The sequence below is a fragment of the Mytilus trossulus genome, chromosome 9 (genome assembly GCF_036588685.1).
Source record: "Mytilus trossulus isolate FHL-02 chromosome 9, PNRI_Mtr1.1.1.hap1, whole genome shotgun sequence".
Classification (NCBI taxonomy): domain Eukaryota; kingdom Metazoa; phylum Mollusca; class Bivalvia; order Mytilida; family Mytilidae; genus Mytilus; species Mytilus trossulus.
The window spans coordinates 4,374,689-4,391,865 of NC_086381.1; the positions used below are offsets into that span (position 1 = coordinate 4,374,689).

Consider the following 17,177-nt stretch of genomic DNA (forward strand, 5'->3'; position numbering starts at 1 on the left):
CATTCATAGGTACAAAAGTTCGGTTCGGAAGTTAATTTAGTTAAAATTTACTGTGAACAAAAGTTTATCAAACGAAATACGAACTGAAACATCTCGAAGTATATTGAACAATAACTTTATTTTCAGTTTTTGAATTAATGTTTATTTCGTTCTTCTTTAAATTATATCTCAAAGAAGATCTGATGTTTTAAGAAAAGGGAAAAAGAAAAACAGAATTTATTTTTGAAAAATATACCAGTGTCGTCTACTGTACTTGTTAAATCAGTGCTATATTGATATGTAATTAATCACTAAACGGGTCACAATTACCAGAGATTAACTTGAAACAATAAACAAAATTGTTTATTTTACTCATCAATCCAAATATGTTTATTCCCCTTTTAACAGTACACAGTATTCAGTTGTATTTAGATACAAGTTTTGCAATGAACCCATAGATGTGTTAAGTACACACCGGGGCACCGATCAATCGCATCATAATCATTCTATAAAGTCTGAAAAAATAATTTTTAATTTTATTTTCAATCTTCTGGAAAACTATATAGGCCAACTGTAAAATTAACTTTAATGCAAAATTCAGTAGTAAACAAAATTTAATTACGAAACCTCTTTCCAACTTCATCAGTAGCTTTTGGTTGTCACCTTTTAAGAAACTTGTGTTCTTTTCGTCAAGTTTATTTTATTTTTTATTTTTAAAGAAGGTTATATAAGATGCTTATAGAAACAGGAACATATATATGACATATATTGTTCCCAGATAGAACTTACAAATCAAGGCGTGGTGTAGTGGTTAGTGCATCGGACTACTAACACAAAGGTTCCTGGTTCGATTCCCGTTTGGGATGAAAATTTCAGGAACTCAATTTTCGGCTCTCCCTTGACACCATTTGCGATTATGGTCTTGAGGAAACGATGATAGTCCGTCGGACGGGGACGGTAAATGGCTGGTCCGTGTTAAGAGAGAGCCACATCTCTTGCACGTTAAAGACACCCTTGTAGATTTCGAAAAAGAGTAGGCTAATGCCGCTACAAGGCAGCACTCGCACCCGCAAAGTGGAAAGGGATTAATATAAGTTGCAAAACTTGTTTCCCAATCCACTATAAATAAATATGTTTAAACTAAATCAAGGCGTCAAATAAACACGGAATTGTGTATTCCCCTAATCCGATTTTGTATTTTAAACTACACAAGCAATCCGATCCGATGTTGCAAATTACTTTGATTTGAGTGCTAATACACTCTGTTTACAACCAAAATGCAACCAAAAACAAACAAAAAATGTCAATGCATTGCAAAATAATGATGAATAAGGATGTAAGAATACATGCAAATATGTAATTTGGTGATAAAAGGGATAAAATTTGGAATTATCAGTCCATTCTAAAATCCCAAAAGCAGGAAATGTGAAACATGGCGGAGGAAACAGAAACCGATGATGTGATAGAAAAATGTTCGGATGTTTTCACTAACGGTGAATCTGAAAATTTGGATGGTACAGGTGACGACAGCAATTCTTTAGAAAATGAAGAAAATTCTATATCGGATAAAATCATGCCAAGAAAAAGCAGTTTTATGAACAAGACCGGGAGTAGAAAACCTCCTAGGAAAAAAACAGTATCTTTTAGTAGCATGCCAACTGAAAGAAAAATAGCTACAGGTGTGTATGAAATGAAAGACATACATTGTATAAATAATAATTGTCATGATTATAATGACAACTTGGTGCCTTGGTAGTTGTGGCTTTGTTATTCCTTTTGGGATAAGAGTCTAAAAACAGTTTATGATTTGGTGGCCAAATTATTAATTCTGGTCCAGAGTCAGAATTTCGAAGGGTATTAGTCTTATTGTAGTTTGCTTGCCTATAACATGATTAAGTGAGGTTTTAATTTATGTTTATGTATAATGTACTGTATGGTCTATTCCTGTGTCAAAGCAGACTTTGAAAATTGAAATACATATAGGAGGGGGGGATAGGACCTTTATCGGAACTCCAGTATAGGGTGTTTTTATGCTCGGGATTTCGGGATAGCCCGGGATGTCAGGATTTCATATTTTAAAGCCCAGGATTTCAGGATCAGGACCCCTCCTGCCCACCTTCATATAGTCCTCGGCAAAGCTTCAAATGTAAGATTTTAGGGGGTCTTGAAGTAAGGATTATGTGTCCTAAAATGGTACAGACTGTTATGTATCATGTGAACTGGGAAGCATGACAATGTTTTAATTCTGAATCAACAGTATATATATAAAAAAGATGTGGTATGATTGTCAATGAGACTACTATTCACAAAAGACCAAAATGACACAGACATTAAAGGGGCATTAGCTACGAGATCGATAAAAAATTAATGTATGATTTGTTTTTGTACATGTTCAATCAATAATAAAAGTGAAATAATAATTTGCTTTTAGCAGCCAAAATGGTTCAATTTTGTCAAATTAAGTTAAATAATATTGATAATGACTGTTTCACTTGCAAGTGAAACAGTCGACCTTATTAAATCCGTATTCATGTGAACTTCAATTTAACCCCTTAACTAGAGATGGACAACGCATGCTTTGTACGTGTACTGTTTATTTTAAGGAACGGAATGTCAACATTGAAAGTGAAACTAAGGTAAATCATTTGATGACTGATTCGATCCACTACTAATCTTTCTTCTACATGTAAAAACGACGAGAAACATATATATTTTTAATCTATGAAATAAAATTAAACAGACCGATAAAAATTCAAATGCACTAGTTGGCCTGATCTATTTATATCTAATCATTAGTATATTTATGTTTACATCGCTTATATGGTCATCTGAGGTCAACTCGATATTTAATTAGATGGGGCCAGACTAAAATACACACGAAACGAAACTACATATTATTGACCTTATGCTCTGTAAACTGTTTATTTCACCTTGTTCACACTTTTGATAGTTTGGATAAATGTTTGACATGATTGTTATAAATAAAATATGAAAATTTGAGTCAAATCGGTGACCATGAATTTGACAGCTAGTGCCCCTTTAACAACTATAGGTCACTCACCGTATATGCATATTGTAGGAATTGAGGAATATGTAATAATCCTGAATAGACCATTTCAATATTACTGACTTTTGACCAAGGGTTCTACAATTATTCATCAGGTTACCTAGTCTGTGCCGATCGATTGTACACTGTCAATTACACGTGTTTCGATCAAATAAATATGGTTATCACTATTTAAAATAAATCTAATACATTGTATAACCAATATAATTATATTGCACGAGACTAGAGATTTTACTGTGTCATTTGACTATTTTACATGTACTTGCCATTTATACTCAACTCCCAATATGCCGAACGCTTTGTAAAAAACATACTGTCTTTTAGAAGTATAGAACATCATCATGTCTAGCAGATGATACAATAAATTAAAAGCTGATGAGAGAAAAAAAATGTAAAAGAGTACACCTTCTTACATTGTACATTGTGTAATAGTTTAATGAGAATGTCCAGGAATGTTATTAATGATTTTGTTGAATAGTGGACAAAAATGTGAAATTACTTGTTTTGATTTCTGGAAATGCTATTTATACATGTACATTTTCTACTAAAGAATGTTATTAAAATTTTAAATGCAAGGTTGTTTACTGCACTTGTTACAATTTTGGCATAATCAAAATATTGCAAAAATGACAGTATTCATGGGTTTGAAGTCATTAACGTGGATTCACAGTAGGTTAAAAGAACATCAAGACTTTTTTTTTAAATTAATTAGTTTATTCTGCATGAAATGATTATTTAATTATATCATGTACATGTATATACTTTTATCTTTCAGCTCAAGATTGTCTTTCATACATGCAAAATGGAAGTGAATTGATTAAAGTCCGTTCTAATAGTCGTCAATATCATCGGATATTTACGCTTAATCCAGACATGACAGAAATCCGATGGCAACCTACATCTAAAAAACCACACAAGGCTAGAAGTAAGTCGCATATTTTGGGCCTTCTTTAGGCTACATCTAAAAAAAACACACAAGGCTTGAAGTTAGTCACTCATTTTGGCCCTACTGTAGGATAAATCTAAAAATCCACACAAGGTCAAAGGCTAGAAGTAAGTAAAACCATTGGGGTCCATTTCTTGCTAAGTGTTTAGACTTGAAGCCACCTACATGTACATGTATATCATAAATGCATTCAAAGATCTTCAGGGTTCTCACTAAGGTGAGCCCTTGAGTCCTGGCATAGACATATATCATCATTTATTTAAAAGTAATGTGAATTTAATGTCATTTCATTGCTGTATAATGTATAATTAGGTCAGGGACTGATGGAGACAAAAATGTTCAATTTTATTGCTACAAAATATCTTCTTTATACCATGGTAAAAAATGACGAGTCTGTGGACTCCCCTTCAAAAATCCTTATTGAGAACCTGATCTTAGATTGGACTTTTATAGACTTTCATCTTTTTTGGTTGACTTTAAGGTACAAGTTTTGGCCTTCCTTTACTTGAGGGCCTGGGGTCCCAATCCCATTATTACTGTTGGAAAATAGAGTGTCCCAGAAAATATAGGGTCCACAATATATAGTGTAGATAGAGAATAATACATGGCAAAAATCCGTATCATATGTCGTATCATCCGGAGACATCAATATCAGCCCGAGGGCCTTTAGGCCCGAGGGATGATATTGGTCGAGGGTGATACAGCATGTGATACGGATTTTGCCATGTATTATACGCTTTATCATATATTTCAACAGAAGAGTATTATAGTATATGAACTGTTTTCTGATCCATAGCACTGGGTTACCTTCAGTTCTGCTTTTGTCTTGTTTCAAAGCTATAAAATAACTGCTCATTTATTTATACGAAGCACCTAGGTTACCTTACAATCTGTTGTTTTGAAATTTTTGTGTTTATTATTGTATATATGTTTAAGTGTTTTGTATTTTTTATAGTTGCATTGAGTGTGCCAAAAAATATGCTGTAAAAACTTGATGTTCGTGACATCACATACACTATGAAAACTTGATGTACGTGACGTTACATACCAAACAATGACGTCATTCCAAAAAATTACCTATTTTTAGAAAAAAAAATCTCAAGCAAAAAAACCCCTAAAAAACTGACTTTAGTTAAAAAAAAAAAAAAAAAAAAAAAGGTATGCGATACGGGTTTTACCATGCGATACGGGGTATGCGATACGGGCTTAGCCATGCGATACGGGGTATGCGATACAGGGTAGGTGATACAGACTGGAAAAAAGAACCTTTATTAGATATACAAAATAGCTGTATTTTGTACTAAATATATGATAAATGTATTTAAAATGCATTTTGCTGAACATTGTTTATTATATATACTACATAATGTAGTGTATTGATTGTTTATCAATGTTTATATACATGTACTATTGGCTTGTATATATATAGGTTGTGGGACCCCTAAAGTAAAAGAAGGCATTATAGGAATTTATTTTGCACTCTTTACTCCACATAAAATAAAATATTCAATACACTTACAACAGGCAAGACCGGTAGAGAGGTAAACAATTATATTAATTACAAAAAGAGTACTTTTATGGACCACAGGACTTCTAAAATAAAATCCAATTATATTGGGACCCCTTAGTAAAAGAAGACCCAAATTTTGCTCATTTTTGGAGGCCTTTCATTGTAAACTGTATCCATGGCATTCAGACTTTGGAGGATAGTTGTCTCATTGGCAATCATACCTTATCTTCCTTTTTTTATAATGATGTACTGAGGTTGTTGTTTCTAAAAAAAAATCAACTGTAACTCTAACAGACTCCAGAACATTCAGAAAGAAACCTCAATTTATGTTTTGTTTATTTTTATGTGTACCTTTTATTATTCTATCCTCTGCTCAAGTCATTCAGTTTCAGGTTCTTAAATCTCAGATTAGTAATTAAAAGAAGTGGATTCTATTTATCTTTTCTAGTTGTTTAGTTGCAGTAATGATTGTTAGCCATTCTCTCCCCTAGCCATCCCTGCATCAGGTTTAGTGGTTTTGCTTCAGCACTGTACATGTACAACTGTAGTTAGATTGAATGATATTCAATACGTACACAGTTAACCAAGGTTCAATATTGTATATTAAAATTGTTCATAAAGAAATGGTACATACATGTAATATACATGTAGGACTGCATGATCATAATTATGCATACATGTACACGTACAAGAAAATGGTTTTAGAATATAATTATTCCTCCTTAAAATAGCCAGACAGTAAAACATTGGGTCTTTGATCCTAAATTTTAATTTATTGGTTGCTTTTATTCCAAATAAATTTTAAAGTATTGTACATAATCATTGTATGGTATTAAAAAAGAGCGACGAAAGATATTAAAGGGACAGTCAAACTCATAAACTGACAACTGTGTGAAAATGACTTGCGAAACACTATTTTTACAACTTTTCCCTAACAACATACATGTATGCATGCACATTTGTTGTACATACATAGTGGTTTTAGACTGTGATATTCTATATACATGTACATGTAGGATAGGGAAATGGATAGATTGTGTTCTTACCATGAAGGTTCTGACTTTTTATAGCCATACCCGTAACCCCCCCCCCCTTGAAAATTCCTGGCTACAGGCCTGATAGCTATTTGAAGACTGATTATATTGATAATGTTGTCATTATGAACATCTAGCCACAAATACATGAAATCTCAGAACAAGTTCATGTATATTTTCATAAAAATAAATTGAATCAATTTATATAAATTTTTAGATGAAAACACAATGAATAATGGATACAGTATACAAGTGACATAATACATGTAAATCATTCCCTAATTCAGCTATATCCTTATAACAAGCTGCACAATACTAATAGTGTTACGCATTGGAGAAATTGAATATGTCTGCAGACTGAAATTGATTTGATAGAATTCTTTCATTATTTGATATTGTAATGAAATGAATAGACGTGTATGTCCAGCCATTAATTCCCATGTTGCAATCTCTTTGCTGAGACAAAAATGGTCAAACCGATTAATTGATTGTGATGGCTTACAAAAATAGTACATTAATCAGGTCTAGTTGGACATTTCCCCATGAGGGTTGTGTTGGATGTTATGCCAATAAAACATATTCTCTCCATAACCTATTCTGTCATGCTTTACTCTTTTGTTTAATCCTGGTCATGGCATCCAATTAGTTCAGTTTGTACAAACACATGTGTAGGAGCATTTGTACTGTTGATCTTTTTATTTTCTTTGTTTTAAAAATTCCAATAGGGAACCTATTTTGTCTTGTTTTTGCATGTATTGATTAATTCAAAGAATTGACAAATGCTAATTTCTGAACTTTTAAACAGCTGAATTGTTTCTAGAATCATGTCAATAATTGCAGGTGATCAGATTTATGTCATTGAACATGAATACCTTTACTTTTAGGGGGTCTTGATAGTTTTATAGATTTCATCCCTCCTAGGGTTTCTGTCAAACTTTAATGAAGTGGAAATTTTGATTTGCTATCACTTTTGTTTTGTGATGTCAAAATTTAAATATGAAAACATTTGTAATACTTTGTTATATATGGCACAACAATATTCATGATATTGATGACCAAGAGGTACATTAAAATCCGGGTCATTAGGATCATATTTATGCTAGCCTTCATAGAGGATGAATATTGTCTTTGTGTAGAAATTGTTTTGGAAAATAAATAGTTATAGAACCATAAGAAATAATGATTTTGAAACTACAGTCCTTCTCGTCACTTCAGAACTACAATAGTTTTCACATAGTAGATTAGGAAGTTACAATCTATCGCCTTCACTCCTATGTACAGTTCCTGTATTTTTGTTGCAAATAACAGCTTTCAAGTCAAGTGTTTCAGACATCTATCCATTTTAAATTTGATTGAGGAACTTTGTTGGTTATCCATAATTTTAATTTCAGTTTCTTGTGTATAATTCGGAGTTTAGTATGACATCCATTATCACTGTACCAGTATACATATTTTTTTTTTATGCTCTATGGTTGGGTTGTTGTAGCTTTGACACATTCCCCATTCCCTTTCTCAATTTTATTTTTTTACATAAAAAAAGAATGATGAAATTTTGCTAGGGGTATATTATATATCTATATCTAGGCAAAGTCTGTAAAAATAATCTAACTGAAAAAGTTAAAAAAAAAGGATATACAATTGTATATATATATATATATATATCAGTCTAAAGATTTGCACAACGGTACCGATATAAGGTGTTATTAAACGAAAATGTTGTTATAAAATCGTGTTGACAAATATTTCGGCTCAACAAATGGCCTTCTTCTTGTGTCACAAGTTTTAACAACTTAATATATATATATATATGTGGATTAAACCAGTCGCTAGACAAATACTAGAACTATATATATCCCAAGAAAGACTACTAATTCATGATAGAAATTTGATTACTTGTTTGTATAGTATTTGACAACATGTTATAGTATAAAATCAATAAGTCTTTTGAATTTATATGTGAGGACACTTTCAATTTTCTTCCTGTATTTAACCAGTCACCGATGCTGTCTTTGAGATTTATCTACTTCCATTATACCACCACTTAATGAAGTAGTTATAGAGTGATTATAATATCACTTTCCTTAATTTACCCATCTGCTCTATGTTTCCACATTTTCAACTCATAGTTGCAGAGTGGTCTTAGTTGTCAATCTGATTTATGTATTAACATGTACAAATGTAGATCTGTACAACTCATCTGCGGATGAGTGGTCTAACTTGCCCACCTGCTTTATGTATTCACATGTACAAATGTAGATCTGTACAACTCATCTGTGGATGAGTGGTCTAAGTTGTTCATCTGCTTTATGTATTCACATGTACAAATGTAGATCTGTACAACTCATCTGTGAATGAGTGGTCTAATTTGTCCATCTGCTCTATGTATTCACATGTACAGATGTAAATCTGTACAACTCATCTGTGAATGAGTGGTCTAATTTGTCCATCTGCTCTATGTATTCACATGTATAGATGTAGATCTGTACAACTCATCTGTGAATGAGTGGTCTAATTTGCCCGACTGCTTTATGTATTCACATGTACAAATGTAGATCTGTACAACTCGTATGTGGATGAGTGGTATAATTTGTCTGTCTGCTTTATGTATCCACATTTACAAATGTAGATCTGTACAACTCATCTGTGAATGAGTGGTCTAATTTGCCCGTCTGCTTTATGTATTCACATGTACAAATGTAGATCTGTACAACTCGTATGTGGATGAGTGGTCTAATTTGTCTGTCTGCTTTATGTATCCACATTTACAAATGTAGATCTGTACAATTCGTATGTGGATGAGTGGTCTAATTTGCCCGTCTGCTTTACATCTATATGTATCCACATTGGTTGTTGTCTTTTTATTGTATACCCTCTATAGCATCTTCTGTTCTTTTTATTATACATTGCCATGTATTTTATGTACAAATAAATTAAGATATTAGGAAGCTCATAAGGTTAATCATGTTAATTCTGTAGACTCTTTTATTTTCTTGGGCTCCTTTGTTCATGGATTTAGGAAAACATGCATATTTAGGGATATTTAAATTCCTGGTTTTGGCAAAGTCTGCATACATATTCCTTGGAAAATTTGTTATTCGTTGAAAATTTAAATTTGTGGTTCTGTTGTACAAAAAAAATCTATGAAAATTAGTAGGAATATTAATGAATCCACAGTGATCAGCTTTTGAGACCTATTAAAATGAGTTGTAGTCTTAATATATATACAGTTGAAAATAACATGAAGTATATAGTATAAATATTTGGTTTATTTTGTAGTTTCTGTAGCAAGTATCAAAGAGGTACGAGGAGGGAAAACCACCGAAGCCTTAAAAAACAAAGAAATAGCTGGGATTTACCAGGACGAGTGTGCCTTCTCTATTATATTTGGAGATGACTTTGATTCCATGGATTTAATTGCCAATACTCCTGACGAGGCCAATATCTGGTTGACAGGATTAACTTGTCTCATCAACACCAACACAAAAACACGCACTTGTATGTATAGCATATTTTCATCAGTTTAAAAGTTTGGGAGATAATATATATATGTGAAAATATAGGAAAAGTAGGAATGTGAATTTAGTTGATACATTTGCATAATTTATATATTTTTCCATACAAAGTATATATAGTCATTAACTAATCATTTACTAATACTGTGTATTCATTTCAGGTATCAGTCATCCTTATTATTAAAGCTATAAACCTAGGAAGATGTTGACTCTCATTTATGACTGATACTCAACTAACAGCTTAACCACAGTGATTTTACAATGCCAGTTCTACAGTGCCCTATTGACGGCTGTAATTGGAAATCTCAGGACCTGGATGAAGCATTTGCTGCTGCTCTAACCACTGCTCTACAGATTCATGACAGAACCGTCCACCCACCTCTGGCTCAACCGTCAACGCACAAGTTAAAATTAGACCCACCGTCTATAGCCACAGGATGTGATCCAGATCAATGGTCTGCATTCACCAGACAGTGGAAGATGTATAAAACAGGGATGGCGATCACAGACAATGTCGTGCCTACAGCCCTTTTCTACTGCTGTGACACTAATCTGCGTACAGATATTATGCGTGACCTTCAAGGTGATGTTGCTAGTATGCTAGAGACAGATCTTTTAAAGGCAATCAAAAGGCTGGCTGTCAAAGAAGAAAGCACACTAGTCCAACGCATAAAATTGAACAGGATGACTCAATCACCTGGTTCAAATATCAGAACTTTTTTGGCCAGTCTCAGAGGCCAAGCATCACTGTGCCAGTATAAAGCAACGTGTAAAGAATTAGGTTGCAACCATATATTTGACTATAGTGATGAGATAATAAAAGACAATTTAGTAAGAGGTATTGCAGACCCAGAAATTATGTCTGACCTGCTAGGTGACTCCAAGACAGATAGAACATTAGAAGAGACTGTGTCATTTATTGCTCAGAAAGAGCAGGGTAAAGTCACAAGGAGTGCAGTAGGAGATTCAGCTAGTGCTATGAGTGCCACATGTAATACTCAGAAGCGACCGCAAGCAGCTGGAGCCAAATGTTGGGCTTGTGGTGGTCCTGCTCATGGACAGAGGAATGATCGCAAGGCCAGGTCTAGATTCTGTGAAGCTTGGACATTCACATGTTCTAAATGCACAGTCAAAGGTCATTACACCAAATCTTGCAGCAAGTGCACTACCTGTGGCGTATGGGGCCACCGTGATGCATCTTCTAGAATCTGCACTCAAGGTAAAGGCCACAGGAACGTGTCCAATCAAGGGAAATCAACCAAAGATCAAGAACAAGAACAAGTTGGTTATATCTATGAGCAGCTGTGCACTACATCTGAACAGACGAACCAAGTATCACGTCTTGAACATCACATATTTGATGGACACTGGGTGGCTAGACCCTCAAAACCACACCCAATGCTCCTGGTGAACATGACACCCCTACCTGAGGACCATTCATCGTTTGGACATCCCATTCAAGACACTTCTCAGCTTAAGACAATCACTATGTCCATGGTGGCTGATACAGGATGCCAGAGTTCAATCATACCTTTACAATCTGCAAACAGTCTTGGCATAACAGAAAAGGATCTCCTTCCAGTAAAACTTGTAATGCGTGGAGCTATAAAGGAAGACCTCGGTGTAATTGGAGCAGTCGCAGTAAGTGTTACTACAAAAGACACTACTAGCAGTGCCATGTCAACACGTTTATTGTGTTATGTCTCTGATACCATGGAAAGAGCTTTCATTTGCAGAGAAGCACTCATATCTCTGGGAATTATTCACACCAACTTTCCTAATGTATCAACAGTCACGTCTCCAAACATTGCTGCATCTATGGAAAGCTCTGAAGATGTAACCTGCTCTTGTCCTAGACGTCGACCTTCACCACCACCTATTCCCGCATCTTTACCACCCGGTCTGAAGGCCACAGAGGAACATGTAGAGTCACTAAAAGAGTGGCTTCTTGATTACTATGGTGCTACAACATTTAATGTATGTGAACATCAACCTCTACCACTTATGAATTGTGAGCCTCTTCAACTCCATGTTGATCCTAATGCCACACCCGTAGCTGTCCACAAACCAGCACTTGTTCCTATCCATTGGCAGGATAAAGTTTATGCTGATCTTGAGAGGGATGTTCGCATTGGTGTACTGGAACAAGTAAGTCAAAACACACCTACAACTTGGTGCTCAAGAATGGTTGTAACCAGCAAGGCGGATGGCACTCCAAGGCGGACAGTAGACCTACAACCACAAAATCGACATTCTGTTCGGCAAACACATCATGTCCCAAGTCCTTTTCATCTAGCTGACCGTGTCCCTCAAGGTATGAAAAAAACAGTGACAGACGCTTGGAATGGGTACCACTCAGTGCCTATTCGTGAAGAAGATCGCCATTTCACAACATTCATCACACCATGGGGGCGCTACAGGTACAAGGTTGCTCCACAGGGATTTATGGCCAGCGGTGACGCTTACAATCAACGATTTGATGCTATAATATCAAACTTCAACGACAAGGTAAAATGTGTGGATGACACATGTATGTGGGCGAACTCCATTGAAGCAGCATTTTTTCAGGCATGTGAATGGTTCGACCTGTGTGCTCGTAACGGCATTACATTAAACCCAAAGAAGTTTCAATTTGCTCAAGACACTGTCAATTTTGCAGGACTTACAATCACCCCAACAAACATACGACCAAGTACTAAGTTCCTAGATGCAATTAGCAACTTCCCAACACCAACTGACATTACTGGTGCAAGAGCTTGGTTTGGGCTCATAAACCAAGGAGCATATGCATTTGCAATGGCAAGACAAATGAAACCTTTTCGTGCTCTATTGAAACCATCCACCACATTCTGCTGGACAAATGAATTAGACGAAGTATTTCACAAGTCAAAAGAGATCATTATCCAGGAGATGAAGGAAGGTGTTCGTCTTTTTGACCCTGCTCGTATGACATGCCTAGCTACCGACTGGTCTGTTGACGGAATTGGATTCTTTTTGATGCAGAAGTACTGTCAGTGCTCAAGTAAAACCCCTACCTGCTGTAATGACGGTTGGAAACTATGTCTAGTTGGCAGCAGATTCACACATCCAGCAGAAAGTAGATATGCTCCTATTGAAGGTGAGGCCTTGGCTGTTGTGTATGCACTTCACCAAACACGCTACTATGTTCTTGGTTGCAAAGACCTTCTTGTTGCAACTGACCACAAGCCACTACTACAGATTCTGAACGATCGATCACTCACAGACATCGACAACAGGCGACTTCTCAACCTCAAAGAGAAAACTTTAGGGTACAGATTTACAATTCTTCATGTACCAGGCAGAAAGAACCTTGGGCCAGATGCAGCGTCACGGTATCCTGTTGGACCACCAGATCGTCTGAACTTACCTGGTGAAGCACCTGAACTTGATTCCCTAGTTAACATGACTGCTCATTATCATTCAGATACACTTACCAGTCTATGTCTACATACAGAGGATAATGATACAGCTAATGACGCCTCCACAGTCGCTGCTGCCACTTGTGCCTTGAATGCTGTTATCACAGTTGTTACCTGGAACATGGTTCGTGAGGCCACTGCATCAGACCCTACATTTGTAAATCTAATCAGGCAGCTGGAAGCAGGGTTCCCAGAAGACTACAAGGAGCTACCAACAGACTTGCGTCCTTACCATCGCTTTGCATCCAGTTTATGCACCGTGGATGGTGTAGTTCTTATGGGCCAACGAATTGTTATACCTCCAGCTCTTCGCAAACCAGTACTCAATGCTTTACACGCAGCCCACCAAGGAGTCAGCGCTATGCGTGCGAGGGCCATGGACTCTGTATATTGGCCTGAGATCACAGTAGATATTGCCCAGGTGAGAGACCAATGTGTTCACTGCCATCAGATGGCTAAGTCAAACCCTATGCAGCCACCATCTGATATAACACCTCCAGATTATCCATTCCAGATGATTTGCAGTGACTACTTCACATATAACAGTAATGACTATGTAGTTATTGTTGACAGGTATTCAAACTGGCCAATGGTATACAAGTCTGAATCAGGTGCCGAAGGACTTGTCAAGAGACTTCGTGAGACGTTTGTGACATTTGGAATCCCAGAAGAGTTGACGTCTGATGGAGGTCCACAGTTCACAGCAGGGAAGACTCAAGAGTTTTTAAAGGCCTGGGGAGTTCGTCATAGACTTTCATCAGTTGCAAACCCACACGCTAACTGCAGGGCTGAGATAGCGGTAAAAACAGTAAAACGCATGCTGGTGGACAACATTACTGCTGTTGGATCTCTGGATGTTGACAAATTCCAGAGAGCCTTACTAATGTACAGAAATTCTATTGACCCAGAGACAAAAGCATCACCAGCATTGATTCTGTTTGGAAGACCCATTCGTGATGCCATTCCCATACTGATGGGTAGATATTCTCCACATGAAACATGGACTGAGTTAATGTCTCACCGAGAGATGGCTCTTGCCAAACGTCATTCAAGGGAACATGAACGGTGGAATGAACACACTCATCACCTGCCAACACTACAGGTTGGAGATCATGTATACATACAGAACTTGGTAGGCAACCATCCCAGAAGATGGGAACGTACAGGAACAGTTGTTGAAGTACGCCAATACCACCAGTATGTTATACGCGTAGATGGCACAGGCAGAGTAACTATCCGCAACCGCCAACACCTTCGAAAGTTCACTCCTTTTCAAACCAACCAAACACATGGTACTTTGATGGCACCTACTGCAGTTCAACATCCAGAAGTGATCTTGAGGTCTCCATCTACACCCAAGACGACACAGCCACAAGTACCCAAGATTCCAGTGTCTTTATCACCAACAAGAATCTTAGGTCAACCAGCTGCATTGAATGAGACACCAATTATAGTCCCCACTCAAAAACAGGGTACACAGACTCAGACAATTCAACAGCCTTCACAAATAGATTTGGACCAGTCATTCCACCAGACCCCTGAACCAGATGTACCTTCAATGTCTAGAGTACCACGTGCTCTATCCCGTCTTCAGCCACATAATAAAGCTGGAGAAAAGGAATTATTGACACCACGAAGACCGAGCCGCCGCAACACAACAGAACATAACATTGATGAATCAGAAACTGATTAATGAGATATGCAAAGACATTTATAAGTGAATCTAGAGACTTTGCGTTTAAAATTGTGAAAGGACACCATACATTTAAAGTTGTGAAAGGACACTATATGTTTAAAATTGTGAAAGGACACCATACGTTTAATCTTGTTCGCTTCCGGATGACTTTAACAGAACATTCCTGAAGATCTATTTTCTAATAGACTTGACTTGGTTTAAGTTTTTTTTTTTTTTTTGTATACAAAAAACTTGTCCCCCGGGGAGGAGATAACTAATCATTTACTAATACTGTGTATTCATTTCAGGTATCAGTCATCCTTATTATTAAAGCTATAAACCTAGGAAGATGTTGACTCTCATTTAGTCATGATAGAGGAAAATTTAAACTCGTTTAGCACCATCATTTATGGGCAAGTACAAATGCATTGAAGTGAGGCAGAAAAGTTTAATATTAAATTTTTCATCAACTTGATCAAACAAGTAGATTTTTTTTTGACTTCAGTACCCAGCCAGAAACAAGTCTGTAGCATCATGGTTATACCACTTATTTATAATGCTGTAATTGCTGACTATTTCTCCCTCTAAACGCCACTGCTACTCCCCCTGAAATAAATGCATAGGAGTTAAGTCAACTTTGCATTTAATTATTCTGATCAATGAATCTATCCATTAAGATAACTTTCTTTTATAGAAAACCTGCTTCACCCCACTTTTCTATAAATAGACATTTAAGAATAAGTACAGTTATAAAAATGAATTTATGGTGATGTGATTTACTTGGAGAGTAGAGCTTACCACAAGAGTCTTAGTTTTGATGTAGCAGACTCTGACTATATGGACTCTCTAGAGATATCGATCTGCTAAATATAGAAGTGAATGAAGTCTCGTTAATCATATAAATCTGTCAATACATCTACAGATACGATTTATTATCACTAGATTTATACTGCTACAATTCATAAGCATCAGATTTATATAGACATATTGACCATATGGCTATAAATACTAGAAATGATGGACAGATTGACTTTTTATAGGGGATATTAATAGTCATGGTGGAGTGCTCTTTGATGACTTTTAAGAGAGTCTGAAGCACGTGATATATAGCATTGAGAATTTACATAAAATGTTTTTATCACTTGAATTTAACTTTTAATTAGCACCAGTTGGACACTCAATTTAGTTCAAGTTAATTTATTGAAAGCAAATAAAATATTTAAAAGGCCTACACAACATTTTAGAGAAATACAACACAAGCTCCTCTAAATTGATATGATTTTTGAATTCATTGAAATAAAAAGGGGGAAGAAAAACAAAACAATTGTAATTAAGTGGGTCTTTGAAACCTTTGAGGTCCCTTCTCCTGAAAATATTAAATTGTTTAGGACCCTTATTCAAAGAAAATTTGAAGTAAATTATGCAGTTTAACCACTTATTCATAGTTGTGCAATTACTGTTTCTCCCTCCCTAAGAAAGAGGGACAAGCAAATGCAAAAGATACTATCATTTGAGACATTAATGCACATGCAGAGATAGATTGTCATAATTAACAAGTACTGAATATTCAGTAATTATTGCATGCATTTATTATTGCTATTTAGTCATTCTAGACTTAATTGCAATTCTAATATTAACGATTTTGAGAAAAATACTGTTTAATTCATACAAAAAATTTCAAATTGTGAGTTTGAATTAATGCATTTACAACTCCGTCGAATTTTTAGCAATAATAAAAACCTTGCATTAATTTCTGAATTTACAGTATTCAGTTATATTAATCTTAATAGTAAAGTTTACATGTCATCTGACAGCCCTGACCATGCTGACAGTCAAATGATAAATTCTATTTTCATCTTAAGTTTTTGTGCAAAGGTCATTCTATTCATATGCTACGAGTAATACTTTATAGTTCAATGATAATTAAGTTTTCAAAGTTGGGTCAATTTAGTACATGTATGTTCTGTATAATCCAATCCTTAACCAAACAAAACTGACCGCTAGGATAAACCAA

General features: G+C 35.6%; 1 protein-coding gene across 3 annotated transcripts in view; it reads left to right on the plus strand.

Moving 5' to 3' along the window:
* Positions 1–1,166: 1,166 nt before the first annotated feature.
* The window catches only part of LOC134684998 (inactive phospholipase C-like protein 2), a 75,151-nt gene continuing 59,140 nt past the window's right edge, over positions 1,167–17,177 (plus strand). For all 3 annotated transcript variants that reach the window (XR_010101242.1, XM_063544329.1, XM_063544331.1), the window contains exons 1-3: positions 1,167–1,658; positions 3,822–3,971; positions 9,813–10,031. Coding sequence is in view for 2 of the 3 variants with exons in the window: in XM_063544329.1 (XP_063400399.1) it covers positions 1,412–1,658; positions 3,822–3,971; positions 9,813–10,031 (616 nt within the window). In the remaining variant the exon portion in view is untranslated. The remainder of the gene's footprint in view (positions 1,659–3,821; positions 3,972–9,812; positions 10,032–17,177) is intronic.